General features: G+C 34.4%; 1 protein-coding gene across 4 annotated transcripts; it reads left to right on the top strand.

The window, feature by feature from the left end:
• The first annotated feature begins 2,264 nt into the window (after positions 1–2,264).
• Positions 2,265–12,143, top strand: LOC148873563 (P-loop containing nucleoside triphosphate hydrolases superfamily protein). Of its 4 annotated transcripts, none has more exons than XR_016105270.1 (8): positions 2,265–3,572; positions 3,669–3,974; positions 4,124–4,407; positions 6,096–7,127; positions 8,209–8,377; positions 9,501–9,658; positions 11,018–11,317; positions 11,700–12,143. XR_016105270.1 is itself a non-coding variant. In XM_088965448.1 (7 exons), exons 1-7 carry the CDS (start codon positions 2,735–2,737, stop codon positions 11,258–11,260), a joined length of 3,030 nt encoding a protein of 1,009 aa, XP_088821574.1. In that variant the 5' UTR covers positions 2,265–2,734; the 3' UTR covers positions 11,261–11,526. The 4 variants fall into 4 exon arrangements, 1 of the variants encoding a protein (XP_088821574.1); XR_016105269.1 differs by having other exon boundaries at positions 11,896–12,143; XR_016105268.1 differs by having other exon boundaries at positions 11,904–12,143.
• Positions 12,144–15,117: the final 2,974 nt, after the last annotated feature.

The raw sequence follows: 15,117 nt of genomic DNA on the forward strand, positions 1-15,117 counted from the left end.
TTTGACATAATTAATATATATTTTTTTGTATATATTCTTTTGACCACATTATATCTTATGTATAATATTTATTTTTGTGATTCTTTGTATTTTCTATTTTTAAAATTTTTATTATAATTTTTAGGTTGATTTTAACTTTGGCATTCCATTCTCATCATTTATAAAAATACTTCTTCCATTTCATACTTATTTTTGTTCAGTATAATGAATATACAATATTAGTGGCATGCCTAGTTCTTTTTATTTTTTGTATTATATATTTTATTTATTTTAATTTTTGACTATTTAATTATGACATTATTTATTAACACATTTGACCCCAAATGGTTGAATGGCTTACCCACCACTGAGAGGGAAGAAAATGATTTTGTTTTCTAATTATTTTTCAAAATATTTATTTTTATATTATTAAAATTAATGTTGTTGATTTAATTAGTAGAATTTCATGATGAGAAAAATATATCTTAAATATAGGATTTAATAAGAAAATATATCTTAGATATGAGATTTAATGAGAGATAATAAGAAAACAGTTTTACCTCCAAATTTCAATTGGTTTTAAGTTTTACATTCAACTTCCATCATTAATAAAAACATTTCTTATTTATCATCAATGTTTTTAACTTGTTGTTAAGTTGGCTAATTGAACCATTCAAACCATCACTCCGCCTTGATTCTGGGTTTAGTTTTGTTGAAACTCCCCCTTTCAATTAAAAGTTGCCTAACCCTAGTGCTTTAACCATTGACCTGTTCAACCTAGTAAGCAGGTCGTAAGTTGCACACTTAATTATGTGTAAACTTTTGGAAGCCATAACTTTGCATTTCGGTGTCTGATTAAGTTATCTTTTTTTTTTTTATTATTATTATTTTGAGTAACTTTTCAAGATCTATAAGTCCCAATGGGCCTTAGGCACATTGCCTTGCTATTTTTGTGAAAAAACCCTTTTTCTGGTCCCAAATTGCTATTTTTAATATTTTATAAATAAAAAATTGAATTAAAAAATATAAATAAATATAACATAATACATATATTATATGCAATTAATATATGTAAAACATAATTATACTATTTATTGATAAAATATGCATTTTTACACACACATATAGTGAATAGTATTGACACAGAGCGGTTTGACTCGTTTTACCTTGATAGTCAAACCGGTGACCTATGACCCAAAGGCAAAAACAGGTCGGCCTTCGGGTCGGTTTTTAAAACATTGTTTATCATACTTATTATTGTTTAATATGTCAAATATATGATGTTTAACGTTCCCATTTTTTTTTTAATTTCTATATTTTTTGCATTTTATATATTTTTGAATTTTATTATTTAATTGTGTCAACATGGATTGGCTCATTTGACCCACATGATTTAATTTCTTACCACCACTTAGATGAAAACACTATTTTTTCCAGGTAGATTTTCAATGTACATGTTTTTATGTTATTGAAATTATTAATTCATTATGTATCTATTTAACTATAGAATTTAATGATGAAAAGAAACAAAAAAGCCTGAAATATATGATTCAATAAAGATGAATGCAAATTAATACCTTAAGTGTTGGATTTAATGTGAGAGAATTAAATGTATTAAATATCTTAAAATTATCTCATTTCATTCATTTAATATTAATAACCAATTATCTTATTTATCTTAATTTTTTATCAATAAATTTAAATATAGAAGAATAAAGTTTGTCTTCAAAAAATTTCATAAATATTCTTCAAGCTATTCCTACTTTTTAAATAGTATAGATGTAGATATAGATTTTAGCTTTCAGATTGGGTCAGCGAATAGCTAGAATGTAACCCAAAATATTCAGGTTAAGTTCGATCTATCAACGGTCTCAATCAACTGTTTTTTGTCCTGATGATTTTTTACCGATTTGAAAATGTTGACATGAAAAAAGGTGGTGACCCATTGACAGCTTATGACCCGATCAGAATTTTCTACCGGACCAGGGAGACCGACCCTAACCCGTTTTTTCGGATCGGGTCGATTTGGATTTGTGGGTTGGGTCGATTTTGCCATGTATATATGGTTAATATCTCCTCATTTATTTTCCAAAATAAATCGAAGAATACCGAGCGGGAAGGGGGAGGACACGTCTCCCTCATGCTTGCAAGTTGCAGCGTCCGCACACGTTGGGGCCGTTTCAACCACAAAACCCGGAGGGAAAAGGTCGAACCGCCGAAACGTGGACCCACACAGGCCAGGTCTGCTCACCAAAAAATCCAGGTCATCCAATCAGAACTCTCGATTTGCAAAATCTCAGTCGATCCTCTCTCTCTCTCTCGTGCATTTATTTCTGTTTTTTCTACAATATTTGCTTTCTTTGCATTCTTCCCAGATTCGTTGCCTCATTTCTCACCACAATTCTCAGTCGAGGCTCGAATAAATCGCCCCCAAAAATTCTCAGAAAAAAAGAAGGTTCAGAGTCCGAACCAAAATATCGAAGTTTCTGTCACTAAGTCACAACCATTAAATTCCCATTCCAATAAAAATAGGTTAGTCCCCCTCTTTCTCTCTCCAATTCTTCTATTGTATTTCGGTCTCAACTTCCCAAACTAAATTTGCTGTTCGCGCCAACAACAACTACTGCATTGCTGTTTCTGCTCATGCTGCGTCGCCATGGACGGGATGGACTATTGATGGGTCGTCCCCGTAGCTAGTCTGAACTCGAGATTCTCGTGGGCGGGTGGTTGGAGCGTGGCGACTGTTGGTGGACAAATGGAAGCCACCAGCATCTTCAGCGGGGTCCCCTTGGCAGCTTCTTCAAAGGCCTCCTCGAGGTCGAGCTTCCCTCTGCAGAATCTCTCCTACTTGTCTTCTTTCCGTCCCATCCGTTTACTGTTTCTGAAGAAGAAGAAAGACACCCATTTGTTCTCCTCTTCTTTGGCTTTCCAACAACTAATCCAAAATAACAGCACCAGCAGCGGTAGCAACTCCAAAACCACCACCAGAAGAAGAAGCCGCACATCCAGACCCAACAACAACAGAAGTCCGACCATTCCTTCTATCACATCTTCTTCTATTCCCTCCTCGTCGATCTTGAGACGAAACCAGCAGAGTCAGCCACAGCAGAACCAGCAGCAGCAGCAGCAGAAACAACAGCAGCAACTCGTGCAAGAGAAGAATAGGACAGTAAAGAAGACCCATGAAGATAAGGAGGCTAAAGTGAGTGTCCGGACACTGTATCAGAATGGAGACCCATTGGGTCGGAGGGATTTGGGGAAATGCGTGGTGAAATGGATTTCTCAGGGAATGAGAACCATGGCGTCGGAGTTTGCCTTTGCTGAGGTTCAAGGTGAATTCTCTGAGGTTAGGCAGCGTATGGGACCCGGTCTTACGTTTGTCATTCAGGCACAGCCGTATCTCAATGCCATTCCCATGCCTATTGGTGCGGAGGCACTCTGTTTGAAAGCCTGCACTCACTATCCGACGCTCTTCGACCACTTCCAGAGGGAGTTGAGAGATGTGTTACAGGGTCTCCAGCGCAATTCACAGATTGAGAGTGATTGGCGAGAAACTGAGTCATGGAAGCTGCTAAAGGAGCTTGCTAATTCAGGTTCTCCTCCTCTTTTGCTTGATTTGTCTTGTTTCAAATCCTTTTCTTCACTCTAGAGCATGATTGATTATGGGGGGTGAGGTTATTCATTTGCAGCTCAGCATAGAGCGATTGCACGGAAGATTCCCCAGAAGCCTGTGCACAGTGGGTTGGGAATGGACCTTGAGAAGGCTAGGGCAATACAGAACAGGATTGATGACTTTACAAAATGCATGTCGGAGCTCCTTCGCATTGAAAGGGATGCTGAGTTGGAATTTACTCAGGAAGAATTGGATGCTGTTCCAATGCCAGATGAGAATTCTAACTCTACAAAGCCTATTGAATTCTTGGTCAGCCATGGCCAGGCTGAGCAAGAGCTCTGTGATACTATTTGCAATCTGAATGCTATTAGTTCTTCTACAGGTGACTTCACTTTCTTCTCTTCTTAATGGGTCTTGTCTCAATGTGATTGATTTATTGGCTCCTTTTTTCTTAATGAATTCAGTGAATGTTCTTGGAGTGATTTAGCATGGTTCAGCGTCTCATTGTCTCAGCTGTAATAATGCTTACAGGGTTAGGAGGCATGCATTTGGTTCTGTTTAGGGTTGAAGGGAATCATCGATTGCCACCTACTACACTCTCTCCTGGAGACATGGTTTGTGTGAGAACATGTGACAGCAGGGGTGCTGGTGCAACTTCTTGCATGCAGGGATTTGTTCACAACCTAGGAGAAGATGGTTGTAGCATATGTGTGGCTTTGGAATCTCGCCATGGTGATCCTACTTTTTCTAAGCTGTTTGGCAAGAATGTGCGCATTGACAGAATCCATGGATTGGCTGATGCACTCACTTATGAGGTGTGAATAATAAGCTTGATCCAAATCCCACAATATTTTCTGATTGTTATGTTGCAGAATTTGTCTCTGTGAGTATGTTTCAAGATGCAAATGACTCCAATTATAATCTAAGTAATCTAGAAATCAAATTATCTTACTTTGTTAACTGAATTGGCATTTTTTAATATCCCTGGTCCTTTCTTCCTTCTCTTTACCTGTCCAAGAACAAGTTATTTCTTGCTGCCTAAACTGCAATCTCTTTATAACTTGTCAAGAAATCAGTTACTAGGCTTCATCGTTTTTTAAGCATTAGAAAATCATTACAGTTTAGAAGGCATCTTATAGGTTGTTAGCTGCATTTTGACACTTGTTTCTGGCCTTTTGCAATTCAAATTATATGTATCAGTTCCTAGATAGTGCATCTGCAAAGGAATTTGGGGTTCTTTAAATTGAATTGTTCATGCTGAATACCAAAAAATGTTGCTCTGCAATAGATGGAGATATGCCTATCCTTATCTTTCTGGATATTCAGAGTTCAGACTTTTGCCTCCTACTTATTATTGGAACAAGTGCAGCTTTATTTCTTGCTGTTTATTAGTTTATGATACTTCATGCTTGCTCATTTTTATATTGTCAGGTTTTGGACTGCATTGATTAAATTTTTAGACAAATCCTGACCATCTATACAACTGAACATAACCTTACCCAACTATATGGAGTCAGCTACATGACCAAAAGTTCTCTCATAGATGACACTTCTGTTTGATGATTTACAATAAGCTGCTTTAACGTTTGTTCAGTGTTGACATGAGATTTTTCACTGTTTACATGTAGAAGGGCCTATTTTGCAACCAGGAGAAGTTCCGAAAATGCACAAGTAAATTACAAAAAAGGGACTGGTATATACAGTTCCAGGTTGTAAATGAATTTGAACCAATGGTACTCTTACAAGTTACAAACTTACAAGTACATCTTAGGTGGCTGTTCAGGTTTTTCAGAGATCTACCTCTCTTCATATGGCAAGTTATGGCCTGATATCTCTCTCACACAACCAAGAAACAAATTTGGTATTCTTCTTTATTAGATAGTTTATTCTTAGAGGCTTGAAACATAACTGTTTGTAGGCATAATGGTGAATATATGCTTGGTTGTAAGGTTGATATGGTTTGTCACAATGAACTTTTTCCACTTACCCCTTCATGTAATTAATTGGGGTTGTGTTAAGTATATTGAAATGATTTAGGTGCATGTTGGAAGGACCTTTTCTTAAGCATGAAATATACTGAAATATGAATTATCCACTCTGTAGCTTCTAATGCTACTGATTTTGTGGAATTTGACACTGCTCCTGTCAATTCTGTAGTCATGCTAACATTTTCAATTATGAATTAACTTTTATAGAAAGTACTACAACAATGTTATTATCAAAACCAGAGAATGAAAACAAAAAACAAGACCATATAGTGCTTTACCTATGTTTTCTATCAAGACTGAAGAATTATTATTTAACTGCAATTTCAATTCTATGGTTATGGATGACAGATGAGGTACTGATATATGTGACAGTTTTGCCATCTTTCTGTGTATATACCCTTTGGATGTCTTGGGAAGATCTTTTAGTTGCTGGCCAAATTCATACATGTGTAGAATCTCTAGCCATATGTCCCTGTTGATTTTTGTTTTATTTAGTTCTTATCTTCTTTTTACAGCGCAACTGTGAAGCCCTTATGCTGCTCCGGAAGAATGGTTTGCATAAGAAAAATCCTTCCATTGCTGTTGTAGCAACTCTATTTGGAGATAAGGAAGATGTTACATGGATGGAGAAGGAGCATGTGGTGGATTGGCATGAAGCAAAGCTAGATGGGCTAGTACAAGATGGCAGTTACGCTAATTCCCAACTAAGAGCAATTGCCTTAGGTTTGAACAAGAAGCGTCCTGTGTTGATAATCCAAGGGCCTCCTGGTACCGGAAAGTCAGGTTTGCTTAAGGAACTGATAGCACTTTCTGTTCAACAAGGTGAAAGGGTGCTTGTCACCGCACCAACAAATGCTGCTGTTGACAATATGGTTGAAAAGCTTTCAGATATTGGGATAAACATTGTACGTGTTGGAAATCCAGCACGAATATCTGCACCTGTAGCTTCAAAGTCTCTTGGGGAGATCGTCAATGCTAAGCTTGAAAATTTTCGCAAAGAGTTTGAAAGAAAGAAGGCAAACCTAAGAAAAGATCTACGACTCTGCTTAAAGGATGATTCTCTAGCTGCAGGCATACGCCAACTCCTAAAACAACTTGGAAAAGAATTGAAGAAGAAAGAGAAGGAAACTGTAAAGGAAGTACTATCAAGTGCTCAGGTTGTACTCTCCACAAATACTGGGGCAGCAGATCCTTTGATCCGAAGGCTGGATACCTTTGATCTGGTTGTTATAGATGAAGCAGGGCAGGCAATTGAGCCATCCTGCTGGATTCCAATCTTGCAAGGAAAGCGCTGTATACTTGCAGGTGATCAATGCCAGCTAGCTCCAGTGGTTTTGTCCAGAAAAGCCCTGGAAGGTGGACTTGGCATATCTCTTCTGGAAAGAGCATCAACTCTGCATGATGGAGTTCTTAAAACCAAGTTGACTACACAATACCGGATGAATGATGCAATAGCCAGCTGGGCCTCAAAGGAGATGTATGATGGATTGTTACAGTCTTCTCCAACTGTGTCCTCACACCTTCTTGTTGATTCCCCATTTGTTATGGTATGATTCTTGATTCAATCTCAACTTGTATGTTAGGCTTGTAACAACTGTACTGGGGACATCCTATCTATGCAATACTTACATTAATAAATCCATTTTGTTTTGAATCTTGCTATTATTGTACATGGAATCTTATGCACTAAACATCTGAGATATACGTAGGAAACTCTGACCATCTTATTCTCGATCAGTCATTGGCATACATCTTTTGCAAGGAGAATATGACGATGGGTCTTCAAATTATTAGGGAATGCGAAGCTATTGTTTCCAATGCTTGATAGGAAGTATTTGTCCTTTTTCTCGTTTCTATAAAAAATCTGCATTTCCGTACAAAAATTCCTGCCTTTTTCTATTTCTTTCGGTGCATGTATATTGGCATGCCAAAAAGAGCAAGTGTTTGTATTGCTGCCCTAGGTTGTTATTGTTGACTAGTTAAGTTTTTTTCTTTTTCTACTATCTAGTACATATAAGAAGGTTCACATGCAAAAGAGAAATTCTGAATGATGGAAGCAATGCTCTTTGTATTGTCATTCTGGTTTATGGGCATGGTTGTCTATTGAACTTATGGTTTCATTCTTTCCCTTTGTCTGATGTTGAAGATTCATTCTTGTTTGTAATCTTGATGAAATGACATTTAAATCTCATGTCTTCTGTTGCAGAAGACAATGGTTACTGTATTTTTCCTGTTTCAGATATCCTTCCCTTATTTGTTTTAAATTTTTTATCTGAATTTTATATGCTTTTTCATTCATCTTTGTTCATTTCCTTTTTTCCTTGTTTCATTAGTATTTTCTTTTGTTTACATAATTTATTTCTGGTGGTAATTGAACCAGGTGGATGTAACATTATTTAGATTTTAGCTCATTCTGTGATTCCAAACATAGAGAGAGCATTGGTAATCAATATCAACATGCTTAGGACCTACTTAGTAGCTTCATATTAAGAAAAATATGTTTTCTTTAACAAAGAGCACTATGAGTTGGAAAGCTTAATTTCTCAGGTTTTTTTTTTTATTTTCTTACAAAAATTTACTTTAAATACTTATTCTCTGTTCTAACCACTGCCTATGATTCAATTGTAGGCCACATGGATAACCTTATGCCCATTGCTCTTGCTTGACACACGAATGCCATATGGTAGTTTATCTGTTGGCTGTGAGGAGCAAATGGACCCAGCTGGCACAGGCTCCTTTTATAATGAAGGCGAAGCTGATATTGTTGTCCAACATGTCTTCTCTCTGATTTATGCGGGTATATGTTTTCAATTTCTAATAACATGAATTGGTTGCTAATGCAAGTCCTAAAGCCTAATTCCTAATCTAAAACAAACCCATGATACCTAGATACCCGTTAAGGGTACCATATTGTGTTGTATACTTCAATTATCTATAAATTCTACATCTAACACTTTGCCCAGTTATGTCCTCATAGAAAAAAAAGTGAGAAGCATAAAAGAAGAGGAAATTATCTGCTAATGATCATCAATTGGATTTGTAAACTTGTTCAGGGGTAGACCAGCCTTAAACCGACCCTTCTGAACCAGTTTTAAAGAAAAAAAAGGGGAGAGCGAGCTTCGATACAGGATGATATTGCCTGTACTGGCGTATCGGCCTTGTTCTAGGCTTATTTTGATGTAAATTGATTTTGAAAGATAATGTTGAACCATTTGCTTTTTTTTTTTTTAATTTTTTTATTTAAATGAGTTGAAATGGACAATCAGATTATTTGACCCATTATCCAGTGACCAAAAGAATCTTACATCCAGTCTGATCTGACAGCATTGATTGTTTGATTCTACTTTACTGATATCGAAACTTAGTCCAAGTTTTAGTACAAGCATGATAGTTTTCAAGAATTCCATTGATTTATATAAGGCACTTCCAAGAGTAGCACTGGCATTCTCCAAGAGATAAACTTTTATTACTCTTACCTTGTGGTAATCCCTTTTGGTTGTTTTTATCCAATTTCGAAACTTTTATTTTCAATTGTTTCAGCTGATGGGAGCTTAAATGTTTCATTTTCCTTTATCTCCATCTTTATTTTTCTCCTTGTGAGATTGTTGGTCCTTGATTTCTGCACTGTGGAATAGTGTCTAGTTTGCTGAAATTAATTCTTTTTTTCCATTATAATGGCACATGGCTTGGAGTCTTATATGGGTGCAGTTATCCTATAATTGGAAGGTGTACATTCTCTCTGTTAAATGTTCCATGTTTCATTCAGCTGTTAGGTTCTTTTGATATAACAAGTCTTTTCCTGAATCCAGAATTGTTTTCTCTATCATGTGCCATGCACTAGGTGCACCTTTGGTGGTTCTGTCTTTTCTTCTGGGTTTCCTCTAACTCCAATTAATTATTATTTTTCAAATTGCATGTAGGAGTCAGCCCAACTGCTATTACAGTGCAATCTCCTTATGTTTCTCAAGTACAACTTTTGAGGGATAGGTTTGATGAACTTCCAGAGGCAGTTGGTGTGGAGGTGGCAACTATAGACAGCTTTCAAGGTCGGGAGGCTGATGCAGTTATTATATCAATGGTATGCTCATTTATAGTTGTTTTTACGTTACATTAATATGGGATTTCTTCTTATTCTTGTTTACTTTTTTTCTGTTTTGGGGGAAAAGAAAACTCTAACTTGTATTAAGTGCAAGAACAGAGTGAAAGATGTACATAAATGTAAAATAAATGCATATCTTAGACATACCCTCCTGCCTAACAAATATTGAGGCCTTGTTCGTTTGTAACAGTGCAGCTTACCCAGGTAAATGTCCATGTTCTTTTGATTTTCAGGATTCCTAGGTAAATAATAAAATGGCATTTCTACCCACAAAAAGTAAGTATTAAAATGGGCAAAATGGTCACTTTCCCACCTGCGAGATGGGTAAGTTTTACCCAGGAAAGTAAGGGTAACTTTACCATGGGGCTCACTGCTTAATGCAAAAAGAACATGGGAAAGTTGGTCAATGGAAAAAAGTTACCCATTGACTTTTCCATGCATATTTACCTGCAAACGAATGGGGCCTAAAAGGGAAAAGGCCAATCGACCCATATCTCGCCAGAGCATCAACAACTGTATTCGGCTATCTAGGGGTCCATATAATTTATATGGACATATAAAATCGGTTCTCTTTAATCTCATTTCAATAATGGGCTAATATCCTTAGGCTCCGAAAATCCTTTTGCTCTATGTAATCACATTGGTGTGGGGTACCTACAACAGGTTCACCCTAAAATCGTTGAAATAAACTTTTCTGAATTCTTTTCTGGCTATTAATCATGAGCTAATTGGAAATTGAATGTTCATTTTGGTGCTTCAAAATATGGTTCTGTTTCCTAGATACAGCTGTTTCTTTCCCCCCATACTCCTCTCCCCCAAATGACAGTGTGTATAATCCCTCCTAATGTAATTGTCATCTAGAGTTCAAGACAATCTCTACCTCCACTCAGTATGCATTTCTGTTATTCTTCCTCAAGCAACCTACTCCAAGTCCAAGTCTAGAAAAGAGTGCGACATTTTTTTTTGTCTCTGATATGCATAATCACAAAGATTAAGATTGTTGGAATCATTCAAATGGTTTGAATTTTGTATTTAGATAACCCAAAAGATAATTTTCTTGTCCAATGTCTAAATGATTGCCAGCCTGCTTTTTGGAACCCATTCATAGACCATATCACATACTGAGATAGCTACTAAAATATTTTATCAGAAAGATAACATGGTAGTGAGGAAGCAATCCCTTTGGCATTATTTCTGTGTCAATGCATTCAGCCCTGGAAGCATATAAATGAAGAAAGCAAGTACACCATTTATATGTTAATGTTTAGTACAGTAAGTCTCCTGGGTTCAACATTATGATAATGAAAGGTCCATGACATGTATTTCTTGTATTGTCAGGTCCGATCAAACACTTTGGGTGCTGTTGGATTCCTTGGCGATAGTAGGCGAATGAATGTTGCAATAACCCGAGCACGCAAACATGTAGCAGTTGTTTGCGATAGTTCAACTATATGCCACAACACCTTCCTGGCCAGGCTTTTGCGTCACATCCGACATTTTGGAAGAGTAAAGCATGCCAATCCTGGAACTTTTGGTGGGTCTGGACTTAGCATGAACCCCACGTTTCCCTCCATAAATTGAAACAGAATATCAGGACAAGAGTCATACTTTTTGACGATTGATGACTTATGGAAAAATGTAAGTAGATGCATATTCTCTTTTCTGCATCTGATTCCACCTTCATTCTTGTATAGGCCTTTTAATTTCTTGAAAAAGTCAGAAAGAAAAATAATATTTTGAAAGAAATGCACCTACAATCATTGCAATCAGTAATATCTGAGATTGTATATATACACAGATAATTTCTTTTCTATTAATATAAATTGGGAGACAGACAATTTATTCTATATTTGTAACTACTTACATTGGCTTGCATTTAAGTACCTCTGAGTTTAAGAATGCTTTAACAGTCGTACCTCTTGTTCTCTTGGCAACTAAGATGCTAATACTTCAAGTTAGTTTGATCACAAAACATTGCAAAGGCATACATGATGAAATGGTTTTGTTTGTAATACTCCAGTTTACATTATTCCCAGAAGCAGGATGTGTTCACTTTGCCTTTGAATCAAGCATTTGCGTATATTTAAAACTTGGTAAAGGAAGGCTATGAGGTTTAAACATTTTACCCATTCATGGTGAAGAAAAATCAAAACAAAGATTTATGGTTTAATGATGCAAATTTGTAACATGATGATTCATTGGTCACCATTCTAAAGTTTTCCAGGATTTTAGTGCCATAATCAATATCAGAGAGGAGTGGAGATACTAAGGTGGTGGTTGACAACATTGGATGATCCTTCATAAGCAGAAAACTTCCGAGAACAGTTTTTTTTTTTTTTTCACTAAAAAGGTGAAGCTGCTTTTCTGCTTTTCTAATGCAGTGAAGTCATTGGGATATTTGATTATATGATCTCTGAATTTAATTTCAAATTGCCCCTCTGAATGCATCTGTTTAGTAAATCCAGATGGTGTAATGTTTGAAATGTGTTAATTGACCATTTTCGTGCTTTAAATATCATTTATGTTATTTTTTATCTGGGTTTATGAGAAGCATGAGGATGATGATGAATTGGATCATAATACAAACAAAAGATGCACATGACATCCAACTACTATCCCTCCTAGCAGCTGTTTTATGTAGGTCCTCAATAAAAGATTTTGACAAAGCTGATCATAAAATAAAAGATGTTGACTGGTTAAAATCTCAGAGCTTAATGATTAAATCTGTTATCTATTCATCAACCCAATAGAATAAATTTTTTCGTGCCTATTCCAAAATATGCAACAAAGGAGACTCTTCCACTATCGTCCTTGATTCCAACCCTATAAATTTCTCATATAACGAGCTCTACAAGCATACCTGATTAGAAGGTATTTCTCTACTATTGCCTCCTACAAGAACTTTAATCGCACATAAGCTACTATCGCTGTATAATATACACAACGAATTGAAGTGGAGTGTATAAAATTATGCTAAGTGAATGAATGACATACATATATTTTGACATACAAAGAAAATAGAAGTGAAATGTTAAATAGAGTTTGAAGGTCCCAAACAAGAAAGGCAAAGACTAATGCAGAGGAAAATTGAGATGCTCTTGGCCTCTTGGGAAATCTGCTCACACAACTGCATAAATAGTTGATCCACATGCCCTTTCTCATTCTCACTATTTGGCTCAAAATACCCTTTGCTTATGAAATAATCCTCCAAGATAAACATTTTCTTAGCAACAAGTTGCAACCATAAAGACAGCAACCTCATCAACAAACTATCTTCCTCACGCTATCTAGTCCACTCTTTCTGGTATTTTCATGCTTTCAGTAAAGATGTTTTGATGGCATAGCATGCAATAGTGTTACCTTTCTCTGACCAATGTTGTTGAGCTTATCCGTTGACTCGGCAATAGTAGTACCCATGTCTTCATGCCAAGCACAAACTCCATTTTACTATTTGGCATATCTCTATAACCTCTTATCATATATATATGCTTCTTAAATTATTAATAAATATCAATTTACTATTAAATTATTATTAAATTAATATAACATTACTTTATAAAAATATACTGAAAATAAGACATTTTGTATACAGATTGGGCTTTGGGCTTGGGCTTAAGCTTCGGGCTTTATATAAGAGCTGGGCTTGGACTCAGGCTTGCACATTTTCTGTTGATAAAGAGGCTTGTGTTAATTATAAAACTATGATTTTTTACAAATTAATTTTTTATTTAATTCTAGTCTAGTATAAAAATATATATAACATTTCTATATATATTAATATAAACTTTGTTATTTAAATATTATATAATAATATTTAACATATATGCATATAACTTCCAAGTTGAGCTTATTAAGGATTGTTTAGTTTGGGCTCTATCCGCTAAAGCCATCATTGGACTCCAAAAGTTTGATTTTCAATTACACTTAGGATTTGATTTTCTCTGATAATATGTGGGTATGGTGCATATCTCACTTAGACCTAACGCAAAAGAAAATTGTTGCTTGAGCCTGCAAATTTATAGATCTAATCGGGTTAGGTTAAGTTATAAACGGTTTGTTACTTTTTATTATTAATTATTAAAATATTGTTAGCTATTAAAATATTGTAATTATTAAATTATTATATTTATTTAAAATACAATAACTTTTGGAAATTATCATATTTTTATAAATATTGCTAATTTCTTGTCTAAAACTAATTAAATGTAATTTTTTGGTAATTAAATATAACATTTTGGTAATTCAATGTAATTTTCTACTATTTATAGCTTAAATTATAATTACTGTTAATTACAGGTTAAAAATAATTATTGTTAATTATATTATTATTAATAATTAAAATACATTATTTTTAATTATTATTTAGTATTTTTTTGCAATAAAATACAATTAATTTATTTTTTTAATTATTTTTAGTATTTTAATTAAACTTTAGGTTTTTTAGAATTTTTGGATTTTTAATTATTTTTTTTGTGTTTTTTCATTATTATTTAGTAATTTTTGCATATGAGTATTTTTCAATAATTTTCAATATTTTCATCATTTATTTTTGCATATTAATCACTACAAAATTAATTTGCATTTGCTTTTAGTAAAAATAAATTAAATAACTAAATAAATAACATAGTCAATAAAAAATATAGCAAATTTTTAATAATTTCTAGCTTGGGTAATTTTTAATAATAAAATATTATTAATTTTAATTTTAATTAATTTTAGTAAATACCCTATTAACATAAAATATTGTTAATTTTCAATATTTTTAATATATTAATTATCTATAGTTTTTTTAGAATTTTTGGATTTTTAATTAATTGTTGGTATTTTAAAACTATCAATTAATATTTTTATATTTAAATTTCTTATTTTTATTAGCATTTATTAAGTTGGATTTTTAAGTGGAATTGAAACACATTTTTAATATTTACTAAGTTTTGTTAATATTTACTTTTAGGGAAAGTTTAGTGGATTTTTAAATTAATAATTTTTTGATTGTTTAGCCTCAACCTATTTATATTATTTGATTTATATCATGGTTTTCAAAATCGGACCGGACTAGAAAAATTGGGAACCGGTCAAGTGATCGGTTCCGTTTTACCCTAGAATCATTATTTCACCAAAAATCGTTGATTTGGTCAGCAAACCGCTGACCTGGGTGGTCAAACCGTTTGAACTGTCCAATGGTTTTGGCCATTTTTTATTTATTTTTTGTCAGAATGGGTCATTCGTTCTATTTGAACGGTCGGATCATTCGACCCAGGAATTGGACTTCTAACTGATTCGTTGTTCGATTTGGTTTTAAAAAACTTGATTTATATTATTACTATACTCTCTCTCTCTCTCTTTTAAATGTAATAATAACATGCATTAAAATAAGAGGTTTTGGAAAACCCAAAGGTCTCTCTCTTAAATGTCTTTTTTAAATGTAATAATAACAT

This window comes from Nelumbo lutea, chromosome 1 (genome assembly GCF_056320005.1).
Source record: "Nelumbo lutea isolate HS-2025 chromosome 1, American lotus-T2T, whole genome shotgun sequence".
NCBI lineage: Eukaryota > Viridiplantae > Streptophyta > Magnoliopsida > Proteales > Nelumbonaceae > Nelumbo > Nelumbo lutea.